This window comes from Ammospiza caudacuta, chromosome 1, assembly GCF_027887145.1.
Source record: "Ammospiza caudacuta isolate bAmmCau1 chromosome 1, bAmmCau1.pri, whole genome shotgun sequence".
In the NCBI taxonomy this organism is placed as follows: domain Eukaryota; kingdom Metazoa; phylum Chordata; class Aves; order Passeriformes; family Passerellidae; genus Ammospiza; species Ammospiza caudacuta.
Genome location: NC_080593.1, coordinates 4,473,374 through 4,497,837, shown reverse-complemented (window position 1 = coordinate 4,497,837; position 24,464 = coordinate 4,473,374). Strand labels below are relative to the sequence as shown.

Below are 24,464 nucleotides of genomic sequence, written 5' to 3'. Positions count from 1 at the left end.
AATTACCCCAACCAGGATTTGATTTCTCCTGCACTAATTAGCAAGTGGAGAAACTTAAGAAACCAAGGTAGAACCCAACAGGATTGTCCAGGTGATCCAGGTTTTTGGTTTAATTACATATTTTCTCTTTTCCAAAAGCTATATTATCTCTTTTCCAAAAGTTTCTCCTGAGATGCATCTTCCAGCTTTTTAGAAGGCATATATGAGAAAAGGAATGAAGTGAATTAATCTGTGAAAATTTGAAGGATTTATGTAAAACCTTCACACTCATGAACCTACAATATCCTTTCCATTTAGGGATACTCAGTATTCAGACGACTGTCATCCCAAAATTGCTTTTTTTTTCTCCCCATGGACTAAGGGAAGAGCCTTGTGGTGGCTGTCTGCAGGAGTAGGTACCAATGAAACCATGAGTCTGAGGGTGGTCAGAGCATGGCCTGTCCCTTCACAACTCCTCTCTGCCCAGCCTCCTGCCCCACGCTGTCCTGAGTGACTCCATCTCTGCATTCAAAACCCATTTTCCACCCCAGAGCCATTTGGGGTGGAAACACGACCCTGTCTCACTGCAGAGCACATCCCTGGGGTGTGATGCTGTGCTGGAAGCTGGAGCTGTGGATTCCACACCCCCTGCTCAGGCCCCAGTGTCAGAGACATCTTTTATGAAAAATCCTTTCCTTAGGATTTTTCCTCCTGAGAAGATGAGAGGCCTCAAGAACAAAATGTAAACATTGATTATCTGCTGCTGTGGAATGCAACAGGTGCATCTGTGATTGGTCTCATGTTGGTCATTTCTAATTAATGGCCAATCACAGTCAGCTGGCTCAGACAGAAAGTCCAAGACACAAGCCTTTGTTATCATTCTTTCTTTTTCTATTCTTAGCCAGCCTTCTTATGAGAACCTTTCTTCTATTCTTTTAGTATAGTTTTAATGTAATATATATCATAAAATAATAAATCAGCCTTCTGAAACATGGAATCAGATCCTCATCTCTTCCCTCATCCTGGGACCCCTGTGAACTCCATCACACTCCAATCCCTGGCTGTCCTGCACATGTTCAGTGATGGAACCCAAACTCAACCCTAAATTCTACAAATCCCAGTAACTGCAGCACAGCTGGCTCCACTGCAAGCTGGAACTGGGCATTTACTGCAAAGGAGGAGGGGGAAAAAAAAGATTTAAATAGTGTCAGAGGGAGGCAATTAGCCCAGCTCCAAAGTCAGCTTGCACTTGTGCCCCAGCCAGTTGGCACACACACGATCTGCGGTGCTCAGCACTGCAAACATTTTCCTGGAAGAGCTTTGGAGACTCTTGTTTCAAGCACTTGAGTGCTCATAGTTGTTCATTTCCATAATGACTCACTGAACACGAGCAGCTTTGTTTTCCTCCTGCACAGTAAGTTATAAATCCAGAGAAATTTGATCCACTTTCTCCAAATGCACAGGGGGCCGTGGACACACGTGTGCATGAGCACACACACAGACACACACGTGCACAGATGCTGCCAGTGCAACAGACCCACCACCACTTTCCTGGCACTGCTGAGCTGAGACTGTTCCTGCTGATCCAAGAGCTACATCTGAATCACCCCAGACTTGTGCCACAAATGATTGTTTTGTTGAAAGGGACACACGGCTTTAAAAGGCATCACAAAGTAAAGAGGAGAGTTTCCCCTAAAGAGAGTGACTTTATTCATCTTTGCCTTCCTGCCAGGAGACAGCAAAGGAAGAAGCTTCTTTTGAAGAGAGGAGAGATGAGCATGTTTCCAAAGCCTCTGAGGTGCACAGGGAAAAAAGGCAGCAGCCAGACCTTGATCATGTTCATTCTTCTCTTGTCTCAGAGGCATGGCTGACAATACCAGTACTTGGAGGATGGCATAAAAATCCAGGTTGTAAGGCACCTCAGGAGTCTCCAGTCCAAATCCCCTACTCACAGCAGGTTCAGAATGTTGCTCAGGGCTTTATCCATTTGGGTCTTGAAAAATCCTCAAAGAATCTCACCCTCACTGGGAAACCTCTGCCACTGCTTAACTGTCTTTATGAGGAAAAACTTTCTCCTTTCTCCATCTTATCTGGCCCTTTTTTGTTACTGTTTGCTTGTTCCTCCTGCCTCAAACCACTGTGAAGGGCTTGGGTCTGTCAGCAACCTTGAGGTACTGGCAGGCTGTTGGTAGCTCCACCCAAAATTCTTTCCTCATTTTGAATCAGCTCCTTTTGCATCTCTGCATATGGAGAGTGCTCCACACCTGAGCATCTTGGTGTTCCTGTGGCTGATCTTGCTTTAGTTTATGAATATCTCCTGTACTGGGGTCACCAATCTGGGCACAGCATCTGGCTGTGGGCTAAGGAGTGCAAAGTGGAATAATAATTTCCTTCAAAACACCCCAGAGCTTTGCTGCCAGGTCACAGGCCTGGTTTGGGTTGATTTCAGCACCCATGAGCTCCCTGGGTGCTTTTCCACACTGCTGTTCCTCTGCCAAGTCCTCACCTGGCCAAGGAACTCCCCTTTGCTGCCCAAGACATCTGGGGAACATCTCAGCAGCTCTGCTCACAGGTATCCTGGATGATCACAAAACCTTTAATTCACTGTTGAAAGGCAAGATCGACATCACTCAGTGCAAATTCAGAAACGTTTATTTGTTTTCTTGGCATGAGGGTGTGTGGATCACCTCCAGCATTTTTATGAAGGGCTACCCAGGGAAAATGGAAGTTCTTGCTTATCTGTTTTGCTCCCAGGTGTTTTCTCCTGGGCTGATTTCCAGAGAGCTAAATTCAAATTAATCAATTTCTGAGCAGCCCATGCCTTGGGATGGCAGCAGCAGCTACTTTGGTTATTGTTCCCAGGAAAGGTGAGCATTTTTTGTCATCCGGCTTGGATGTGCCAAATGCTGTTGGTGGCAGATGTTAGCTGTCCACCTCTGGGACCAGACATGCAGCAGAGACAGGAGCAGCACCACTGCTGTCAGGAGAGTGAACTGTGAACTTCTTCCAAGGTCCTGTGGGTGAGAGCTTGCAGAGCTGGAAAGGTTATTTTAATTTTCTTCAAGCTGCACAATTTCCTTGGGTAGGTACCAAGTGCAGTGGGAGATCAGCCACCTGACTTACTGAGACACAAACCAAATTTAACTGTCTTCACCTATTTACTGTCTTAAATGTTCAGGGAATATTATTGTAAGTGAAACTAGGGGCATTGCAGCAATAGCCCAGAACACTAGCACAAAGTGGGTGCCCTGGCACTGATATATTCCAGTGGCTCACTGAGGTGAACTCCAAAGGACCCCAGAGTTAACCATTAGTTCACTGCTTCAGCTGCCAAATTTCTTCTCTACTCAGACCTGCTCCATGTCTGCTACACTCCTGCCAGCACCAACAACCTGCAGTTTCTGACAGAATCTGCTGTACTGCAAATCCCTTTTCCATCCCAGCAGGGCCCAGAGCCAGAGCAGGCACAGAGATACTCACTGTACATATTTCTAACCTGTGCATGTGTCCCTCCCTTCAAACACAAGATGCCAGGGGCTGTGCATTGCTGCTGTGAGAAATAAAAGCACTGACCCAGTCCTTGTCACCATCACATTTTCTGGAAAAATCCCTTTGCCAGGATTTCTCTCCTGGGAAGGTGAGAAGCCTCAGAGAAAAAGGAAAACAATTCTTATCTCATTTGCTTCTCCTGTGTTTTGCTGCTTTGGAATGTGTTTGGAGATTGTTTACCCACAGGTGATTGATTAGTTTCGTGTGAATTGTTTTCACTTATTGGCCAATCAATACCAAGCTGTGTTGGAACTCTGGAAGGAGTCACAAGTTTTCATTATTATCTTTTTAGACTTCTGTCTCTATCCTTTCTGTATTCTTTAGTATAATATATAATTTAGTATTCTTTTATATAATATAGATCATAAAATAATAAATTAGCCTTCTAAGAACACGGAGTCAGATTCAATATTCCTCCTTTCATCAGGGGTCTCAGAAAATACAACAGGTCCTCTCTCATCAGGCACTCAAATCTCCTTCCCTCTTCCCTCCTTCCCTCTGTTATCTCTTCGAAGCACACGAATCCAAATGAGTTAGGAGAAGGAAAAATTACAAAATGTTGTTTATTTAAATTTGCTGTTCATTGCCAGCAAGCTCAAAGTTGAATATGACTGAGCTGATAGGACAGACAACCCCCTCCCTCCCCAACCCCCCGTAAGCAGGGGATTTATAACAATGTTTTCCAAGAGATTTTCCAGCCTCTGAAAACTAGAGCAACCATAAATCTGGAGGTTTAAATCAAGCTCGTGCTGAAAAGTCCTATAAAACATCTGAAGAAAATTCAGAGTAAGCTTGATAAAAGTGGAAACAGCGAATTACTCCAGCTCCGTTGAGATGCAGGTGATGGAGAAGGTATAACACAACATTTTTCTTACTGCTGTGGCAAAGCCCAGTGGAGAGAGTGCAGAGGGACAGGGATCCAGTACAAAACCATGAGCTGAGAAGGGAGGCAATTCTTCTTGCATTTAAATGCCCCCATGTCAGGATTTTATCACGAGGTTGTTCTTCTTCTTGGCTCACTATATCAAACAGGATTTCCTTCCCTGATTTTAGCTGCAAAACCACTCTCAAGACAGATGTTCTCTTCTTTTCCAGAGTTAAAGAAAACGATGCCTGGTTTTATTGAAACCAACCAAGAGTAGTGTTTATTATTGAAAATATACAGTTTTCTTGAACATCACATAAAAAGCCTGGTAGATACAACTGCTCTAGTTCAAAATGCTCAATAGATACTTTGTGCAGCACGTAGCATTATCCTCGGAACACAGACATCCTCTTCTCATCCTTATTATCTTTACAGTGCTTCCCTTTTGTGTTTTTTTAAACCCAGAAGAGCTGTCCTTCCCCACCCTAATGCTCTGAGCTGAAAACAAACCACTTTCCAAAGACTTTCCACTTATGCTGTGCTTGGAAGCGTGGGGCTAAGAGGAATGAGAGTATTTTCTAGAGCTACTTAGAGCTACTCCTGTCCTTTGAAAATCTGTGTGAGAGCAGGGCATGGTGCTCACCAGGCAAAGTGCCCTGTGCGGAACAGTCCAGCGATGCCCTGACAATTCCCAGTCTGTCTCCACGAGAGAAATGGGGAAGGCGGATAAATTCAGGCTTTTCACACCTTTTCACCTTTCAGACGCTCTTTTTCTTGCTGCTACAAGTTCTCAAATGAAGTTTTGCACAGAAGAAACTTTTTTACAAAGAAAACAAGAAAGGGATGGGCTATTATACACCAAAACTGTTGAAATCATTGGGAACCAATGTACAGGGTGAGATGGGCAGTGTGTTCAAAACAGTTTGTTCACCACAATACAAAAGGGGGAATAAAAACAAAAAAAAAAGAGAAAGGAAGGTGAAAAAAAATTTTGATTATTCCTGCCAGTGTGCTGTTCTAGACTTTGCATTGTGAACTTCCAAAGGATGCAGTCAGGGTCGAACCTGTTCCTTCTTTGAATCCGTTTTACCACCACCAGCTCCAAGAGGCTTTTCCCTGGTTGCCTCCAAGCAGCATCGCGGACGAAACAGGACGGGCCCCTCACTGGAAAGAGATCAGTGGGGCCAAAGGAGCAGAGTTTAGTTTGCAGGAAGGGCTCTGGGGTGGAGACAGGAGAGCTCTGAAGGCCACGGGGTGGTGGTGGTGGTGGTGGTGGTGGTGGGAGGTCAGACGGCCGCGGTCTGTTTGATGCTGTGGAAGCTGATGCGCGTGGGCGACGTGGGGATGGACATGGCCCGTGCCACGCGCACCCGCAGCGAGTGGTGGTCCTGCCAGCGGTGCCACCTCTTCCTGGCAGCAGAACGCACCTGGGGAGCAACACAGGGGACAAGGTCAAGGCACAATTTCAGGTTTAATTTCATAATTTCAGAATTATGCGCCCGTTATTTCACCCGCAGCGAGTGGTGGTCCTGCCAGCGGTGCCACCTCTTCCTGGCAGCAGAACGCACCCGGGGAGCAACACAGGGGACAAAAAAAGCTATAGCACAGTGGAAGAGTAAAAGAAAAAGAGAATGCAAAATATCAACTATCAAACATGGCTGTTAATCTCTGTAAGAGCAGCCTCCTCTATTTATTAAGCATTTCTAGAGTCAAGACCATGTCCCAGAATCAGCATTAGCACATTTATGACCTGAAATTGCCCAGGGATGCTCCGGGCTGTCATCAGTGGTTAGAGCTCCACAAGGAGCCCTGGGAACACAAATTATCAGCCTCGCCTCTGTGAAACTTTAGTTGCTTGAGAGGACCAAAATTTCCCCTGCTCTGAGCACAGAGCTGGGTGCCTGTGTTGACCCTTGGTCTGTCTTTTTCTTGCAAGCAGGTCCTTTTTCAGAATTATTCTTTTCAGCTCTTTCTGCTATGTGTAAAGTCAATAATCCCAGTTTCTAAGCTGTGGTCAAATCAGGTTTGCCAATATTATTTGTGCCTACAGAGTGTGGGCACTGCTTTGGAAGAGTCAAGAAAAAGGATTTGGATAATGGGATGAAAGGAAATCAGTGGGGGACTTTTTCTCTTCTGACTGGATCACCTAACCAGGGACTTGTCAAACTTTTAGATATTAAATAAAAAGTACTGTTAAAAACCTCTATTTCCCCCTCCTCCACAGCAGAATAACAAAATAAATGAAAGAGATGGAGAGAAGGATGAAAACATTTAGAGAAGGTTTTCTGTTGACAAAACAGATAGCAACTTTGTGCTCTATTACCTGTGCTAGATACCGGCTGATGGCTAACTTCTTGCAGCCATAAAATGCAAGAAATTGAATTTGCAAGAAACTGCATTTCAACTAGAATTGGACTGAGGAAAGAGTCTTGAGTAACATTAAAAATAAGATTTTGGAAGAAATGTCAGGTATCATTAGGAGAGAGGAAGAAGTTTTGATCCACTTACACAGAACAAAGGGGACGATTCACCTGGAGCTTTTGGATGCAATAATACTAAAACATACTAAAATAGAATATATATATATATATAATATATATAAAAATATAATATATATATTATATTATTTACTATATAATAAATATATTTAATAGTATATATTATATATATATAGAGAGAGATATCTATCTATCTATCTATCTATCTATCTATAGATATAATTTTTTATATATAATAATATACTAAAATATAATAGTTCTGTAGGTGTCTGGTAAGAAGAGTAGGAATTAATGAGCTGCCACAGCAATAGAAGCTGGAATTAAGTCTATTGGGATGTCACCACCCTCTGTCCCCAGGGGACATCCCTCACCTGGAAGTGTCAACAAGTGAGGGCCAGAAGGACAGCAGGTCCTCTCTTGTTAGAACCCTAACTGCTGAAAATTTTAACCTTTATGTACTAACAAACACTAACCCCCCAAAAGAACACTACATTTAATCTAAAGCCATAGAGAAAATGTCCAAAATTACATAATAAAACTAAAAAGATAAGTGTGTACTTTAAATAAAAGTATATAATATCACATAATAAAAAACTTAAAGTTTAAAATTTTAAAATATGATTATATATATATGAAACAAAATAAAAGTTTTAAAACGTAAACTAATCCTTCTTCTTCACCTTCTTCTTTATGAGTTTTAGTAGTATTATATAATTAAATAAAAAATTCCCCATTACAAACCATGAGTAATGAATTATTAGGTTAAAAATAAAAACAATTTAAATATTATTTCCTAAACAATTTATCTTTAAAAATGTTATTAAAAAAGATGCAACTCCATTTTTAATTTATTAGTGCTATAGAACTCACAGCTTATAAAACTATAATATAAATAAAACTAATAAATCCAAACAAAAAATCCTATCTCACACATTTAATCCCAACATTAACACACAAAAAAATCTGTATCTATATATCTATATCTATATCTGTATCAACACTCTCTGTCTGTTGAAAAGTCACAGAATACCAGAATGGTTTGGGTTGGAAGGGACCTTAAAAATAATTTCATTTCACTCCTTCCACTGTCCCAGGCTGCTCCCAGCCCTGCCCAGCCTGGCCTTGGGCACTGCCAGGGATCCAGGGGCAGCCACAGCTGCTCTGGGCACCTGTGCCAGGGCCTGCCCATCCTCACAGGGAAGAATTTCTTCCTCACATCTCATCTGTATATTTATGCTGTTCAGTAATGTAACTGATTAGGTTCTTGCTCAGCTCAAATGCCACTTTTTATTCCCAGAAATCCTGATAAGAAGGCCAATTAATTAAATGAGTAACATTTACATAGATCTTGAAGGACTTTAAAAAAGACTGATTTTTTTTCTCTGAAAACACGTTGCAGTGGTGAATTCAACAACTTCCACCTACATTTAAGCACCTTTTTTGCTGTGTTCCAGATCCTTGTTCTACAGTTGGAGGTGACTGGAAAATAACTTTGGACTTTCTGCAAATTGCGGAAGGAACTGTCATGAATTTTGAATGGATCTTTTTGCAAGCTACAGATGGACAAGAGGGACTTTCAAGCAATGTCCAGACCAGCAAAATGGATCTTTAAATTTCACGGCACTGGTCTCACTGTGCCTGACTCTGCAGTGAAATTAATTTTCATGAGATTTTTGAAGTCCTGACCTCTCCCTGTAGAGACTCAGTAAGGCCTAAAGGTATTGGCAACACCTCATCAAAAAGAGACAATTAAAATAGGTCTCATTTGTGTGAATCACTGCCCATAAATGAAGCTGAAGGTGAGAAGCTCAGCTGGTTATGTGCATGTATGGGTGTTTAAGATTTGAGGGGTGGGAAAATCCCATCCATTACTTAACAGAACTTAAAGAAATGTAAGGTGATGCCTCAAATGGTACTTTGAAAGTTTTCCAGATGTCAGGGTGTTCTTGTGCTGGTGTTTGCACAAGGTCCCCAGGATGAGGGAAGAGATGAGAATCTTGATTCCATGTTTCAGATGGCTGATTTATTATTTTATGATATATATTATATTAAAAGAAAATTATATATTAAAAATATACTAAAAGAAAGAGAAAGGAGACCTCAGAAGGCTACCAAAGAAAGGAATGATATTAAAATCTTGTGACTGCTCAGAGTCCTGACAGAGCTGGACCTGTGACTGGTCATTAATTAGAAACAACCACATGAGACCAATCACAGATGCACCTGCCACATTCCACAGCAGCAGATAATCAATGTTTACATTTTGTTTCGGAGGCCTCTCAGCTTCTCAGGAGAAAAAATCCTGGCAAAAGGATTTTTCATAAAATATGTCTCTGACAGCTCTTCAGGGAGGAGGGATGGCAAATGCTGTATTTAATAGCAAATGTTGTGCTGGTCAAACCTCTCCAGGTCCTTGGAAGGATTTAGCACAAAATGGTTTGAAGCAAAGAAGTAGAGTGGCCTCAGCACAGAGACCCCAGGGCTGACACACCTGAGACCTCCAGGTGAGGAGTTCTGATGCTCCCAGAGAGACAGGACTGTCTTTATCCATGTTTTATAAATCAAATTCATCACTGAGCAACTGCACCTGTGCAAGGCTCCCACAGGCCCAGCCCCTCAGGCCAAGGGTGCTCATGTTACCATCACACAAAATATTGAACTGAACGCCCCCATGAAGATGCCATTATCAGGATTGAATCCTCCTGAGGTCAGGAAGGGATGTTGTCAAAACAACCTGCAAGGCTCAAAGGAAACAAAAACAAAGCTTGGGCACAATGTTGGGTTTTGTTTCAACAGGTACCCTACCTCACGCCACTATTTATATAACTTTGTTATGCTTTTTTTCCTGCCTAAAAAATTATCCTGCTTAATTGGATTGGTCTGCAATCCCTTTTTTTTTTTTTTCCTCAGGGTCTTTGGCAGCAATTCTTTACAATCTGGGGATATTTTCACAGCACGTGCCAGCCTGGGATGTCAAAGTTTATTTGTAAGGCCACAGCAGTGCAATTTCGGTATCACAAATAACAGTCCAAGAAGCTGCAGTAATTCTGACTAGTCACAAAGACTTGCCACACGTTTTTGTGTGGAAACAAATGCTGCTCCTTTCTTCTGGGCCACAAAGGACCAGAACTGCCCAGAGCAGAGGGAGGCCAGGGGTGCACCCAGCCCACCCCAATCCCCCACGTTTTGTTGTGGGGTGCTCTGGAGTCACCCTCACATCTGCAGTGGTCTAATGAGGAGGAAAATGGGATGGGGGAGGACCCTCAGGGCAAAGGGAATGAAACTTCAGCCCTCCAGTCCACCTCCATATTTGTATTTATTGAGAGATTTTAAGGAATGCTTAACACACATCCTTTGGGCTTGGGATGAATAATGTGGAGCCTGCCTGGGCTGATGGGCAGGGGATGAGAAACCATCTCAGGGCTGACTCAGAGCTGGCAGCTCTAATGGACAGCCTCCCAAGATGATCAGATCAAAGGAAGACACTTTGAGCTTAATAGGTTTTGAAAGACAGATGATGCTTGGCTAAAGGGTCAACAGAAAAAAAAAAATTAAACATATTTATCTTTGCCTTGCACCTTGTTGTGAGAATAATTTACAGTGGCATCTGATCTATTCCTCTCTGATGATGTTTTCTCTCCAAACCAGCTAATTGCATTTTAAATGTCAAGTCATGGATGATTATTGATATTGGTCAGATAATACTGAGTCTGAGTCCTGAGCTAAGAATTCAGGCTCTGAAAGGATATTTTCAGACTCAGGTCTGGCTGGTTATGTATCCATCCAGGACATGGATAGAAATGAAGGACAGGCACCTTAATATGGACACAGAACTCATGAATTACAGAATAATCAAAGTATTCTATAATTATTCTATAACTCATGAATTACAGAATAATTATAGAATAATTATTTATAGAATAAATAATTAGGATGTCCCTTAATTATTCTATAATAATTATAGAATAATTAAGGGACATCAGAAGGCCTCTGGTCCTGTGCCATGATCAGAGCAGATCCAGCACAGTGGTTTTATCCACTTTTGAAATGATGTCAGGGTCTTAGCAAGTAATTTTGATCACAAACAAGGACAGGGAATCTCAAAACACCTTTGAGCCTCTCTTCCAGGGCTTAAACATCTTCACTCTTGTATTTTTCTTCCCTTTTTAATCAGGATTTGCCTTGTTCCCTTCATTCAGCTTCAGAGTGGAGCTTGCTTTTCCTCGAGCAGCCCCTCCTCAAGCACCATCCCTTTGCAGATGTAGGTTGGTCTCAAACCCTGTCACATCCATTCCCAAGCTCCTGCTCTGGGATGGCTGTGCTGGGCTCTCCCATCATGGCTGGAAAGGTTTGCAAGGATCACTGAATTCCCAAGCTCCTGCTCTGGGATCTCCCATCATGGCTGGAAAGGTTTGCAAGGATCACTGAATTCCCATTTCCATTCCCAAGCTCCTGCTCTGGGATGACTGTGCTGGGCTCTCCCATCATGGCTGGAAAGGTTTGCAAGGATCACTGAATTCCCAAGCTCCTGCTCTGGGATCCCCCATCATGGCTGGAAAGGTTTGCAAGGATCACTGAATTCCCATTCCCATTCCCATTCCCAGGCTCCTGCTCTGGGATGGCTGTGCTGGGCTCTCCCATCATGGCTGGAAAGGTTTGCAAGGATCCCTGAAGGATCTGGTGGTAACTGGAACTGGCATGAAGCACCTGATAACAAGGAGAAGTGATCTCTGGAGCAGGGATTGCTACTCCTCTGTTATCCTCTGGTTGCCATAATCACTGCTGAGGTAGCAGGAGTGGTGTATAAAATGGAAAGGAAATAAAGTGTATAAAAGGAAATAAAGTGTTTAATATTCCAGCCCTATTTGGAATATGAAACACTTTAAATGCACTCTTTGTCTCCCTCTGAAATACTTTATCTCAGGAGAAAACCATCACTGTTAAAGTGTGGCTAAAAGGCAGACATGACACCAGTAAGGGAACTGGATGGAGGATCCATCTTCCTTTAAAGAAACTTTGTCTGGAATGAGCCAAAGGGAGAAGAGAAATGCTGGGAGTGCTGTGCCCATCCTCCCCTGTGGATACTGACAGTTTGGTCAGAGAGAGAAACAGAAAAACTTTCCCAGGAATTGTTCTGGGGAGTTTTAAGAAGGCTGAGAGAAAGAATTAAAACAATCTTGCAGCTGGTGTTTTGAACAGTTGTTTTCTCCTAAGATGTTCACCAAAGGGTGTTTCCTTAATTAGCCAATCATCCTAATATCCCATCTAAACCTGCCTTCTTTCAGTTTGAAGCCATTCCCCCTTGTCCTGTCACTACATGCTCTTGTAAAGTCTGTCTATCTTTGCTCCAAAAAATCTCTGTTCTAAACGCTTTTATTTTTTTAAATCCAGTGTTACCTGAAATGAATTTCAGTCTTGTGATCTGTGAGTTGACTGAAAAAAACATGAGGAGCATCTTGTTTTTTTGCAGTCATTGAAAGAGAAGTTCACAAGCTGCATTCCCTCCTCTGAAGTGGCATTCAACACAAATGCATACAGATTTTTCATTATGCCAATTTTCATAACACCTCGACTTCTCAGAAACCTCTCATTGTCAATTTTCTTGGAAGTCCAGAGATGCTCTTTTCCGTTTGGATTAAATGCAATTTGCATATTTTTGCCCTCTAGTGTTTCTCTCTGTCCAAAAAATGTAACTTTTTTTTCCATAAAATCTCTAAACAAATTAATGAGTCAAGTGCCAAGGGCCCCTTGTGCCCACCCATGGCACACACACTTCATTTAAAACAGCTTCAGACCTTTTCAGAAGCTATAAGACATAAAAAGCTGCAAGCTTTTAATCTGAACTGCTTCTCCTCCACAGATTCACTGCAATAATTTGTCTATAAAGGCTTGGAAAGAGGGAACAGAGCTGGGGAAGGGTCTGGAGCACAAATGTGATGAGAATGAGCTGGGAAAGGGGCTCAGCTGGAGAAAAGGAGGCTCAGGGGGGACCTTGTGGCTCTGCACAGCTCCTGACAGGAGGGGACAGCCAGGGGGGATTTTGGGCTCTGCCCCCAAGTCAGAAACAACAGGACAAGAGGAAACGGCCTCAAATTGCAGCAGGGGAGGTTGAGATTGGATATTTGGAATAATTTCTTCACTGAAAGGGGAGTCAGGCATTGAAAAGGGCTGACAAAGTGGTGGAATCCCCATCCCTGGAAGTGTTCAAAAGCTGTGGATGGGGACGTGCTTTGGTGGGGGCTTGGCAGTGTGAAGTGAATGGCTGAACTTGATTATCTCAGATTGGTTCTTTGATTTACTGATTTTTTAATCTTCAGCTGAGGGGCCTGACAGCCTCTCTCATGCAGCCAACAAAGCCTGAAATTATTTCAGCTTCACAGTCCAGGAGCTGTGTGTGGCACTGTGTTCTGTGGAAATGAGGGCAGGGGAGGTGGCTGCATGCCCAGGTCAAATGTCCACTCAAAAATGAAGGAAATAAAATCAAACTGTTTGAAATTCTTTGTATGGGCTGAATTTTAAAGCTTCACTTTCTCCCTCCAGTGCTGCCGCATTTGTGAGACCAAATCACTGAAAATCAGGACATTTTGTGGTGGCATCAGGGGTTACCAAGGTGTCATTTTTGGGTTAGATCTCGAGGCATGTTTGTTTAAATCAACAGAAGTCACAGAGGAAAAACTCTCAACTGTTTCATTTTCCAAACTTCACAGACAGAACTCTGACAAAGGGACAGAAACTTCCCAGAACAGAATCCCTGAATCCCAAAATATCTCAGCTTGGAAGGGATCCATACGGATCATCAAGTCCAGCCCTTGCCAGCTCTGTAGGCAAACTCTTCTCTGGAACAGCCTCTCACATCCTGAGTGTTTTTAAGATGCTGATTTGGATTTTTAAACCCAGTTTTACTTGTACAGAGGTTTTGGAGCTCCACAGACTGCACTGCTCAGATATGGTGGGGACTGGACATACAGCATAAAGCTACCAGAGCCAGGAGAATTTTCCTCTTTATTTTTCAGTCCATTCGGGTTTGTCAGGACACATGCTTCCATTTCCTGTGGCTCTATCTATCTTCCATTTCCTGTGGCTCTATCAAAATGCAGCCTTAAGTAATATTTCTGCATTTTGCTCAGATTCCAGTAACTGCTATTAATGCTTTCCCTGTACCCAAACCAAGTGATTTTCACATCAGATTGAGAAATACTCTCAACATTTACTAAATCTCACTGCAAAATCTCTACGTGCACTTTAAAACACCAGCAGTAAATTCATTGCACAATTTCCTTTCCTCACAAGGGACTGGGGTTAATTGTAGGCTCTCCTTATTCTGAGAACATTAAAATCCAGCACAACTGTGCAAAGGCTGACAGGGAAGGAATTTTGCAGGGGTCCCTCAGTGGCTGATGTTGAAAACAACATCACCTCTGTTCTTTTAGTTCCCATTATTCTCCTTCTTCCTCAAAAATACTTCCTGATGAGAAAACTCAGTGAAATCACACACTGAGCCTCAGGAGAAAAACCCAAATCAGGGTTTTTAATGTGGTTCCCTAGGGAGTAGAACATCCCTACAGCCATTCTTTCACACCTGAGGAACCCACCGTGGTGTTTCCTCTGTCTTCCACTAAATCCAGCAGCTTTTAGTCCAGCAGCAAAAGGAAACACATAAATTGTGAAGGGACAAGCTCCCCACACATGAAGCACTCATTGAAGATCTTAAGAAGGGACTTTTGGGGTTTTTTTGAGGGCAATCCATAATTTTTGAGCTCTACTACAGACAGCTACTGGCAGATTGTAAGTGCCCAGCAGGATGTGCATCAAATATGGGACAGGATAGATGGAGCTGAGATCACAGCATTATTAAAGCTTAAATTGATGGATTTTCCAGGCTTTTTGCTTGTGTCATCATTCAGAGCAAGCCTGGCACTGGGGGGGATGAGTAAGCTGATAAAGACCTTTACATGCATTTAAGGAACCCAGCTCTGCTGTAACTGGAAAACCTGAATCATTTAAAACCTTCTGAGACAGCAAATTATCAAGCCATCCACCAGAGCCAGGAACATCAGGCTCACTGAAGAGATACTAACAAGGCTTCAGTGATTTCTATGAAACTTTCAGGCTGCTCCTCACAGGTTATTTTTACCTTTTTTGAGCAAAATCTGGTATTTTATGGGCATTGAGTGGCATTGCCTTCATCACCACTTCTAGTAGGGATGCCTGGTTGGGAGCAGCTCAGCTTCTAAAATAGTGCACTGTGAAATGCAAATTTGTGTTCTGGACAATGTGATTACACACCCAGAAAGCTCTGAAAATTCACTGGGTTTGCTGCTTCCTTCAGTGCTGTGCAAAACTGAGGCTAGAACAGAACAGGAAATTTTATCCTGTTAAAGCTTTATGATATTTCAAAAAAACATTCTCACAGCACATTAAGACGAGCCCAAAGTTTTTTCACAGTTTTAAAATAGACAATATTTAATATTTGGGAGGTTTGGACTTATGGTTGACCTCAAAGAAGCAGTCAGAGAGTTGCCATGGTTTAGTCACTCAAGTGGAAGTTGCACATTATGTCAAAAAAGGCTACAGGGAAGATTTCCCTCCCAAATTCAGGTTTTGTGGGTGCCCACATGGCCGCAGGGTGTCTGGGCATGCATTGGAGAGCCAGCCCAGGCTGGAGCTGCTCAGGTGAGCAGATGGAGGTGCCTGCTGTAAACCAAGCTGATGAAAAGCTCAAAAAGGAAAAAGGTTGTATTGGCTGGCTTGAATTACTGACACAGAGCCCTCTGAGAAGCCCCATTGGATCCCACCTGGCTTTCCACTTCCCAGTCAGGTAAGTGTGGCATTCACATTCTCTGAAAAATCCCTTCACCCAGGATTTTCCCCCTGGGAAGCTGCAAAGCCTCGGGGAAAAGGAAATCAATTCTTATCTCATTTGCTTCTCCTGTGTTGTGCTCACATGTGGAATGTGTTTGGAGATTGTTTACCCACAGGTGATTGTTCCATTGGATTCTGCTGTGAGTTGTTTTCACTCTTTGGCCAATCAGGGCCAAGCTGTGTCAGGACTCTAGAAAGAGTCACAAGTTTTCATTATTAGCTTTTGCGCCTTCTTTAAGTATCTTTTCTGTATTCTTTAGTATAGTATGGTATTCTTTAATATAATATAGTATCATAAAATAATAAATTAGCATTCTGAGAACATGGAGTCAGATTCATCATTCCTGCAAATGCAATAGATGAGAATCTTCTCCAGATCCTGCATCAGCTGGTAAGTGCCATGAGGATGCCTCAGATCCTCTGCAGCCTCCCCAGCAGCACCAGATATCTGAGTTTAGGGAAATGAATCAACATCCCAAGCTGGGTGTCTCAGCCTTGGACAGACTCCCTCAGAAATACCTACTCCCAGTGAGATAAAGCTGGAAAATCAGGTCTGGAATCAGTCCAGATTTCCCAGCAGATTGCTCTCAAGGCCTAGAAGTGCATGAGGTGAATCACCCTCCTTTGACAGGCTCGATTCTGTCTGAGCTCATCAAAGCTACAGGAGATGGGATGTTGGCTCATGGCTTTGGACAGACAGCTTCAGACTGGTGTAGGGAAGGGGAAGTTTGGATATTTCTCCCAGTAAAAATAGCTGAAAGAATGCCAGAACAGCCAAAAGAGTGAAAACCTGCAGTGAACAGCCAACAGCTCCCAGTCTGAGTGCCACAAAATGGAAGTGGGGTGACACAGAAAGTCCTGAGTGGCTGTGAGATCACATGGCCTGGGTTCCAGCCCCTGATGGTCACTGGGACACCAGTGGAAAAAAGAAAAAAGACTTTAAAAAGTCCTGCTATCTGCAGGGAGAGTCTCCTTCTGCTTGAACAGTGCAGACCTGATGAATATGACAAGTAGATCACAGAATATGCCAAGTTGGAAGGGACTCACAAGAATCATTGAGTCCAACTCCTGCAGAGATGCCCAAAAATGCCAGAGTGTGTTCATCCAGAGGGGACAACAGGGCTGGAGAGGGGCTGGGAGCACAAAGCCTGTGAGGAACCCCTGAGGGAGCTGGGGGTGCTCAGCCTGGAGAAAAGGAGACTCAGGGCTGCCCCCATCACTCTGTGCAGCTCCTGAAAGGTGCCTGTGCTCAGCTGGGGCTGGGCTCTGTCTGCAGCAGCACTGACACAGCCAGAGCACACAGCCTCGAGCTGCGCCAAGGGAAATACAGGTTGGTGTGGAAACCCAGGGCACTGGGAATATTTCTGTGTCTGCTCTGGGGTGCCCTGACCCCCAGGGCAGCACTGACTCTTGCCCTCATCCATGGAGAAAGTCTCCCAGATTTCAAGATAGACCAGAATCCAAAAAGTGTGAAATAGATTATAGGGAACAGTGTAGGTGTGTCACTTGGTGAGAAATTGAGGTTTTGGGGTTTTTAGTGTGTTGTGGATGGCAGCAAGATGGAGGGCACAGGGTGTCATCCTGGGTTTCTTCTTCATGCTTCTCCTTCCTCCTTCTCCATGGGTTTGGGTGGCATCTTGTAATTGGGCAGAAAAGTCCCCATTGCAGCTCTGTGGGATCAGTTATTGGGTTAAAAGGGGAAATACTCCAGGTGTCAGTTCTTAATGGGATAGTTTAGTCTGAAAAGCCCTTGGAACAAGAGATTGTTGGCCATTTTGTGCCTTCTAATGAAAAGCTGCTGAGCTCCCAGCAGTGAGACTGTTTTACTGATAAGAAATAATAAACACCTGAGTGTGAACATGAACTAATGTCTCAAGTGCCTTCAATCCAGACCCAGAGAAACCAACAACTGGAATCACCACAGGCTGGATATCAGGAAAAAGTTTTTCACAGAAAGAGTGATAAAGTTCTGGAATGGCTGCCCGGGGAGGTGGTGCAGTCCCCATCCCTGGGTGTGTTTAACAAGGCCTGGATGTGGCACTGGGTGCCAGGGCTTGGTTGAGCTGTTGGGGCTGGGTTGGACTCGATGATCTTGAAGGTCTCTCCCAACCTGGTCATTCTGGGAATTCTGTGAATCCCTGGGAGTGTTGTCCAAACCCTCCTGCAGCTCTGGCAGCCTTGGGAATGTTCCCATTCCCTGGGAGCCTGGGCAGTGCCCAGCACCCTCTGGGGAAAAACCTTCCCCTGATATCCAGCCCAAACCTCCCCTGACACAGCCTGAGATAAATGCAGTTTTTCAGGTGCCTGTATTTTGGAGGAAGGTTTAAACTCCCTGTTTTTTTAAGAGGCAAATGGAATGGTGACAATTTATGGAAGGAAAGTTGGAAAGAGAACAGAGAAACCTGCTGCCAGGATATAAAAGTGGGATGTGCTTAATTCAGAAAACTGAGCTGCTTCTTCTTAGCATCACCTCAGAATTAATGAGGAAGAGGGAAAGATACTGATGTAAAATAGAACAAAAGAAAACTAATGTAAAATAGAACAAAAGAAATATAATAAAAATAAAATAAATTTGTAAAATGAAAATATTTTAAATAAAATACTGCTGCTTTAAAGCCATGCCCATTCTTTCTCATAGCCCACAATGAAATTAAGAAGCAGCACAAACAAAGTTTATACCAATACAGCAGGAATAATGAAATATGGAATTGATTTCTGCAGAGACTAAAATTTTAGCTGGACAAAGATGACACATTTTAATGCAGGTAAATGAGTCATTGACAATGTAAGCAGGGGAGAGATTTAAATCTCTCACACTTTGGAGTGGAAGTCGAACACAGGGATATTAGTGAAGCATTTCTTGCTTGAGTAGCAGTACCTCATATTAATTCTGATTTAATCTGTTTTCAACCCTCTTTTCTGAATGCAATAGGCACTGATCACTCAGAGATAGTGACCCACATGGACAAACTCACTCAGCCCAGCATGGCACTATAAAAATGGGTCACCTGCAGCATATCCTTAACCAGAGTCCAGCTCAGAAGTAATTAGCTATGCCCAGAAATAATATTTTTAATTAATGAGTAACTTCAAAGAAGTCTTAAGATGAAGAACAGAAAATTTATAATCTGCCAAAACTTCTTTCCCTCTGCCCTGATCTCACAGGTAATAGTCTGAAATTGATAAAGTTTTGAGGACAAAGGCTGGGAAATTCAGGTGCACATTAGGAACCTTCTACAAGAGATTGATGGGACTGGAACCCACTGTAAAAACATCTCAGGCCTCTGTAATCAGGCACCCAAACAAACAAATTCCACCTCCCAGGGGTGAATCACTTACCTCACCATTCAAGAAGCAGTAAAATACTGACACAAAGAAACCCTGGAAAGAAGAGAAAGCAGGCAGTTATTAGGTGAACATTTCAACACTGTCACTGACAGAGGGGATTGTCCCTGCTGCTGGGCTAAAACATCTCTCCAGCATCCAATACCCCTCAGAGGAGCTGCCCCATGGCTAACAGCTCTGGGGGGACACCCCAGGCACTCACAGGGGGTGTTAAATGGCTTCAGAGGGTCCCAAGAAGGCAAGTGCATCATCAGATTGCTTAAATTCATCTGAGCTGAAAGGCTCCGGGCAATCTGCTGACAGCAGTGACCGCAAAGGTTGGAATTCCTGAGAGTGGAATTCTGCCCATCTTGGTTTCAGGAATGTAATAATTATCACCATTAACCACCAGAGACATTAATCAGTCACCAGAGACTCCCTGTGCTTTCTTTCTTATACACATCTTCATAGAACTAATGAGCAATGCAGCATTTCTTTGAGACACTGAGCAACAGCAGATAAAAAACATAGTCAATTTTAGGGAATTAAAAGTGTGCAATTACTTCACAGGTAAAGGCTGAGCTTCCTGCCTTGACAGGTTGAAAGGTACATTTTTTATTTTGGTTATTCAGCTGTGATTTCTGGTGGGATGCAATCAGTAAGAACAGTAAGATTTGCCAGCTGCATGTTTATATTGATATCCTGGGTATCAGAGCACTTGTTCCTGCACCAGGAGGTAAAAACATCAATGTCAAACAAATTCCCACCCCAGTTCAGGAGGTAAAGCTGTAGGACACACCTGGGCAGAAAGGAGTGGCTAAAGATCCTTCAGGGTGTTCAGTTGCTTTTGGGTTTGTGTCAGATTCACAGAGCTGGGGCAATTGCTCACATTCCAATTTCCATCCTTTCCATTCTGCCTCTTCCACCCTGCCAGAGCTCCAGGTAATCCAGGGGAGGGAGGAGATGGGGCTGATGGCTCAGAGCAGGCTGGGTAACACAGCTCAAGTGTCTGAAACACTGTCCCTTTCCTCCCAGGGAAATTCCTACCAAAAGTTTGTTCAGTGATCCATCCCTTGAAACATGAATGATCTTTGAATATTAGGAAATATCAGGAATTTCTCTGAAAGCATCTGGTTAATGTTTTGTTGTCTTCCTTTATTTTTAACCAATTGGTTCTAAACTTATCCTTACCATGTCTTTTTCTTCTGAATCAGAGAAAAAAGTTTAAATAAATTCCTAACATCCCTTAAAAAAATTATCACATTATATAACTTCAAATATTAATTAAAAATTGGGCTGTTGGCTGCACAGGACAGCACATCATTATTACCTTAACAAGGACCTTCATTTTACTCCCTTTTCTCCTTATCTGGGTGCAATGAGGAACTAAAGGTGAGACTGATGGATTAAATAAACAAAAACATGTATTTTACAACCTGAACAGAGCAGCAAGTCCATCAGGCAGGAGCTGTTTCCCTTTGGTTTAGCAACACTGAGTCCAAGTCTGAGCCCAGTGTGTGCCCTGGGAAGAGAGAGGCACCTCGGGAGGGGACCCCTCATCCTCCTTTAGGCAGGTGAAATGAAACATCTTCTCTCTTTATTGATTTTATGTGAGGAGCTGAACTCAGAGCTGAGTTAAGGGAGATGAATCCCTCCAGTCCACACCTGAGAGGATTTCCCACCCCACATGACACTCTTGTAAATCTGCTATTCATGTGTAGACTAAGCTGAACTATTTGCTGAGGGATGCAGGACCCCAGGCTGCTCTTCCAAATGCAGTTTATTGTATCCAAGGTGTTACAGCAGCCCATGGGTGGTGGGTGACAGAGCAGTGCCCACAGCTGTCAGCTCCAGCTGCAGGCAGCCCTGGACACCCTTTGGTTTTGGTTACAGTGCATTATAGACTTTCCTTTGCTGAGCATCTTAATACAGAAGAACCAATCTAAACCTTAACTTTTACCTATAGACTGTCATAACTACTGTAATTACCATATTCGTGTTACTGTTCTCCAGTCACTCAAAGTTAGTACATTACAGTTTAAGCTAGAAGTTGTTTTTCAGTTTTCTTGCAGTGGAAAATTCTGAGACCTTTTTTCTACTTGCAACATTGGCAGATTTGTTTGTCTGTGCTATCTTTCTGCTTGGTAAAAACATCTTCTTGTTTGGGACGGGTTTATCCTTTGCTCTAAGCCATAAAATCCCCTTCTAACTAACACACCCTTTGCCTCCTTGGTTATCCAGTACAACTGGCTCAGCAATTCTTTTCTTCTGTATCAAAACCTGCTTTCATTTCTATTCCTTCTTCAGATTCTACATTCAAAAAGTTTTCTGCCAAGCACACATGTCTGTGAGACTTTCTTGTCAAACTTTCATCCTTCCCAACAATTCACAACTATAATTTCTATCACAGACTTCATTGCCTGAAATTTCATGGCTGAAAAGCAGCGAGGACAGAGCTGTATAAAGGATAGAATTTTCAGATGATAGGGCTGTAAGCCTGCTCTCTTACCTGAAAAGACTGAAGGAAGGAATTGAAATAGATGAAAACAATCTGGGAAATGTCATCCTCGCCAGGGTTGACAAAGAAAAGCATGTAGGTGATGCCAAGCAGGGGCAGGAGAACCAACGTGGCCTTGACTGCCTTCCTGTGGGCAGGGAACAGAAAACAAGTGAACTGTCATTGTCACATTTTCTGAAAAATCCTCTTTGCCTGGGATTCTTCTCCTGGGAAGCTGAGAAGCCTCAGAGAAAAAGGAAAACAATATTATTTCATTTGCTTCTCCTGTGTTTTGCTGTTTTGGAATGTGGTTGGAGATTGTTTATCCAACAGGTGGTTGGTTGATTGGTTTCATGTGAATTGTTTTAACTCAATGACCAATCACAGTCAGGCTGTGTCAGGACTCTGGAAGGAGTCACGAGTTTTTTCTTATTATCTTGTTAATCCTTCTGTAGGTAACCTTTGTGTTTTCTTAGTATAATTAATATAATAAATATAATATAATATAATATAATATAATATAATATAATATAATAATAAATTACCCTTCTAAGAACACGGAGTCAGATTCATCATTCCTCCCCCCAACAGGGGACCCTGAAAATACCACATGAACACAGGGAAGAACAACCATGGAAAGGAGGAGCATGGAAGGAGTGCCACCCTCCCTTTGTGGCTTCCCCCACACTCTGAACTCAAGGGGGTGAATGGAAACCTTATTTTTATCCCTCTCTTTCACCTTCTTCCTTTTCTCTCCTATCAGTGAAGCTCGAAGCCTTGGGATCCTCTGCAGGTTTGCTGAGTGATTTCTGATACCTCAGGGGGATGAGATCAGTGCCCAGATCAGCTGAGATCTGCTCTGTGCCCATCATTTCATGGTAAATACTTTCTGCAACATCCAACAGCTCCTTGGGGCTGTCTTAGGAACCACAAATCACAAAGCAGGTGGTGAAAGATTTATCATCAATAATCATCAATTATTAAAAGAATTACTAGGGGCTAATCCTTATTATTGGGGCTGTAACAGCATCTTGGGGTGCCAGCTGACAGCTGCATGTCATTCTATGAACATAAAGGCTGAAATTTGGCTAAGTCTGTATAAATCCCTGGATAATACCATAACAGGTAGATAAAAACAGGCAGGGGAGCACAAAACCAGTGTCAGGATGAAGGGACAGCCTTAAGGTACCACTGCCACACTATTTAATATCTGCTTAGCAAAGGGCTGCACTGCTCTGCCTTAGAGCATCAAGGCTTTGCTGGAATTCTAAAGGTTTCCATTTAGGCTGGAAAAGACAATTCCCTCTGAGAGCCTGCAAGGATAAGATCATTGTCATCTGTTCAGGAACAATGGGAACTTCTGTACATTGATTCACTCTCATGTCTCTAATGCTTCCCTGCAAACTGTAGAAGGGATAAAAATGTACTGAGGTTTGAATCAGGGCTTTTTCAGGCCAGTTTTAGTTTTGTGGCATGAGGTTTGAGCAAGAAAAAGGAGTGTTTTTCCCTTCATTTCTCAGGAAATGTGCGGAGAAGAGTCTGAACTACAGACCACTGCATGAGCTTCACTAACAAAATCCTGACAGGAGCAAAAGGAAGGAATCAGGCAGAACAACAAAGCCCATTAGTGCAGCAAAACTGCCTCCAAAGTGCAGCCTGATTTGAGGATATCAAGAGATGCAACTCAGCTTGATATGCTGACATTTTATCCAGAAATGAGTTAGAGTGACTGATCTCACTGCACAAAACCTGTGCCATTTCCTACTGCAAGGACCTGATAGTCCCTAAGTCCTTCCAATATCCCGAGGCCTCTCAGCTTCTCAGGAGGAAAAATCCTAAGGAAAGGATTTTGCATAAAAGATGTCTGTGACAACCCCTCATTCCCCTCCCCTACATGGTAAATGGAGCATTAAATACCTGTATGCATACATCAATCACAGAACCCCAGGATGGTTTGGGTTGGAAGGTTTAAAGATCATCCAGTTCCAGCCCCTGCCATGGCAGGGACACCTTCCAGGGTGATCCCAGCCCCATCCAGCCTGGCCTTGGGCACTTCCAGGGATCCAGGGGCAGCCACAGTTTCTCTGGGCACCTGTGCCAGGGCCTCACCACCTTGACAGGAGAGAATTTCTTCCCAATATCCATCCAAACCTGCCTCTGTCAGTTTGAAGCCATTCCCCCTTGTCCTGTCACTCCAGACCCTTGTCCATGGTCTCTCCCCACCCTCCTGCAGGCTCCCTTTAGGCTAAAATTCAGTCACCCCAAAGCCTTTTCCAGGCTGAGCAATCCCAATTCTCCCATCCTCTCCCCACTGCTCCATCCCTGGGATCATCCTGGTGCCTCCTCTGGACTGGCTCCAGCAGCTCCAGGTCCTTCCTCTGCTGGGCAGCCCAGAGCTGGATGCAGCACTTACTCCATAAACACTTGTGTACACACAGAAATGGGTAAATCTGTCCTCAGATGAGACCAAATCCTTCACATTTCATGGAAAGGAGGGGATTCTGTGTGTGTTGGGGCCTGAAGTGAAATGGAGTGGACAAAAAAATGCAGACAAGCTTTTCTGGAGAGCCTGCACAGACAAATACTGTGGGCCTGATTTATGAGCTCCACCAACAGTGGCACCTGGAAAGACAAAGATGGGGCAAGGACAGGACAGTCAAGGCACAGCTTTGTTAGCACCAGAAATCACAAGCTGACTTACCTGTACTGGATTGTTTCTGAAGTGGTTGAAGCTCTCAGCTTTGTCATTAAAATCCTAACTATGTTAAATAGAAATACAAAATTGATCTGAAAAAGAAGGGAGAGAGAGGAAAAAAATGCAACCAGTCAGTAAAATAATGGCTTACAGAGTGTGATACACCTTAAAAAGCACATTTTATAGTTTCAATCT

The 24,464-nt window shown here is 43.2% G+C and overlaps 1 protein-coding gene across 2 annotated transcripts in view; it reads right to left on the bottom strand.

The window, feature by feature from the left end:
- Positions 1-4,219: 4,219 nt before the first annotated feature.
- Positions 4,220-24,464, bottom strand: part of CRHR2 (corticotropin releasing hormone receptor 2) — a 151,943-nt gene continuing 131,698 nt past the window's right edge. For both annotated transcript variants that reach the window (XM_058808304.1, XM_058808315.1), the window contains 4 exons: positions 24,276-24,361; positions 21,587-21,722; positions 19,093-19,134; positions 4,220-5,820 (listed from right to left, as the gene is read on the bottom strand). In XM_058808304.1, the coding sequence (XP_058664287.1) occupies positions 5,680-5,820; positions 19,093-19,134; positions 21,587-21,722; positions 24,276-24,361 (405 nt within the window). In that variant the 3' untranslated portion in view covers positions 4,220-5,679. The remainder of the gene's footprint in view (positions 5,821-19,092; positions 19,135-21,586; positions 21,723-24,275; positions 24,362-24,464) is intronic.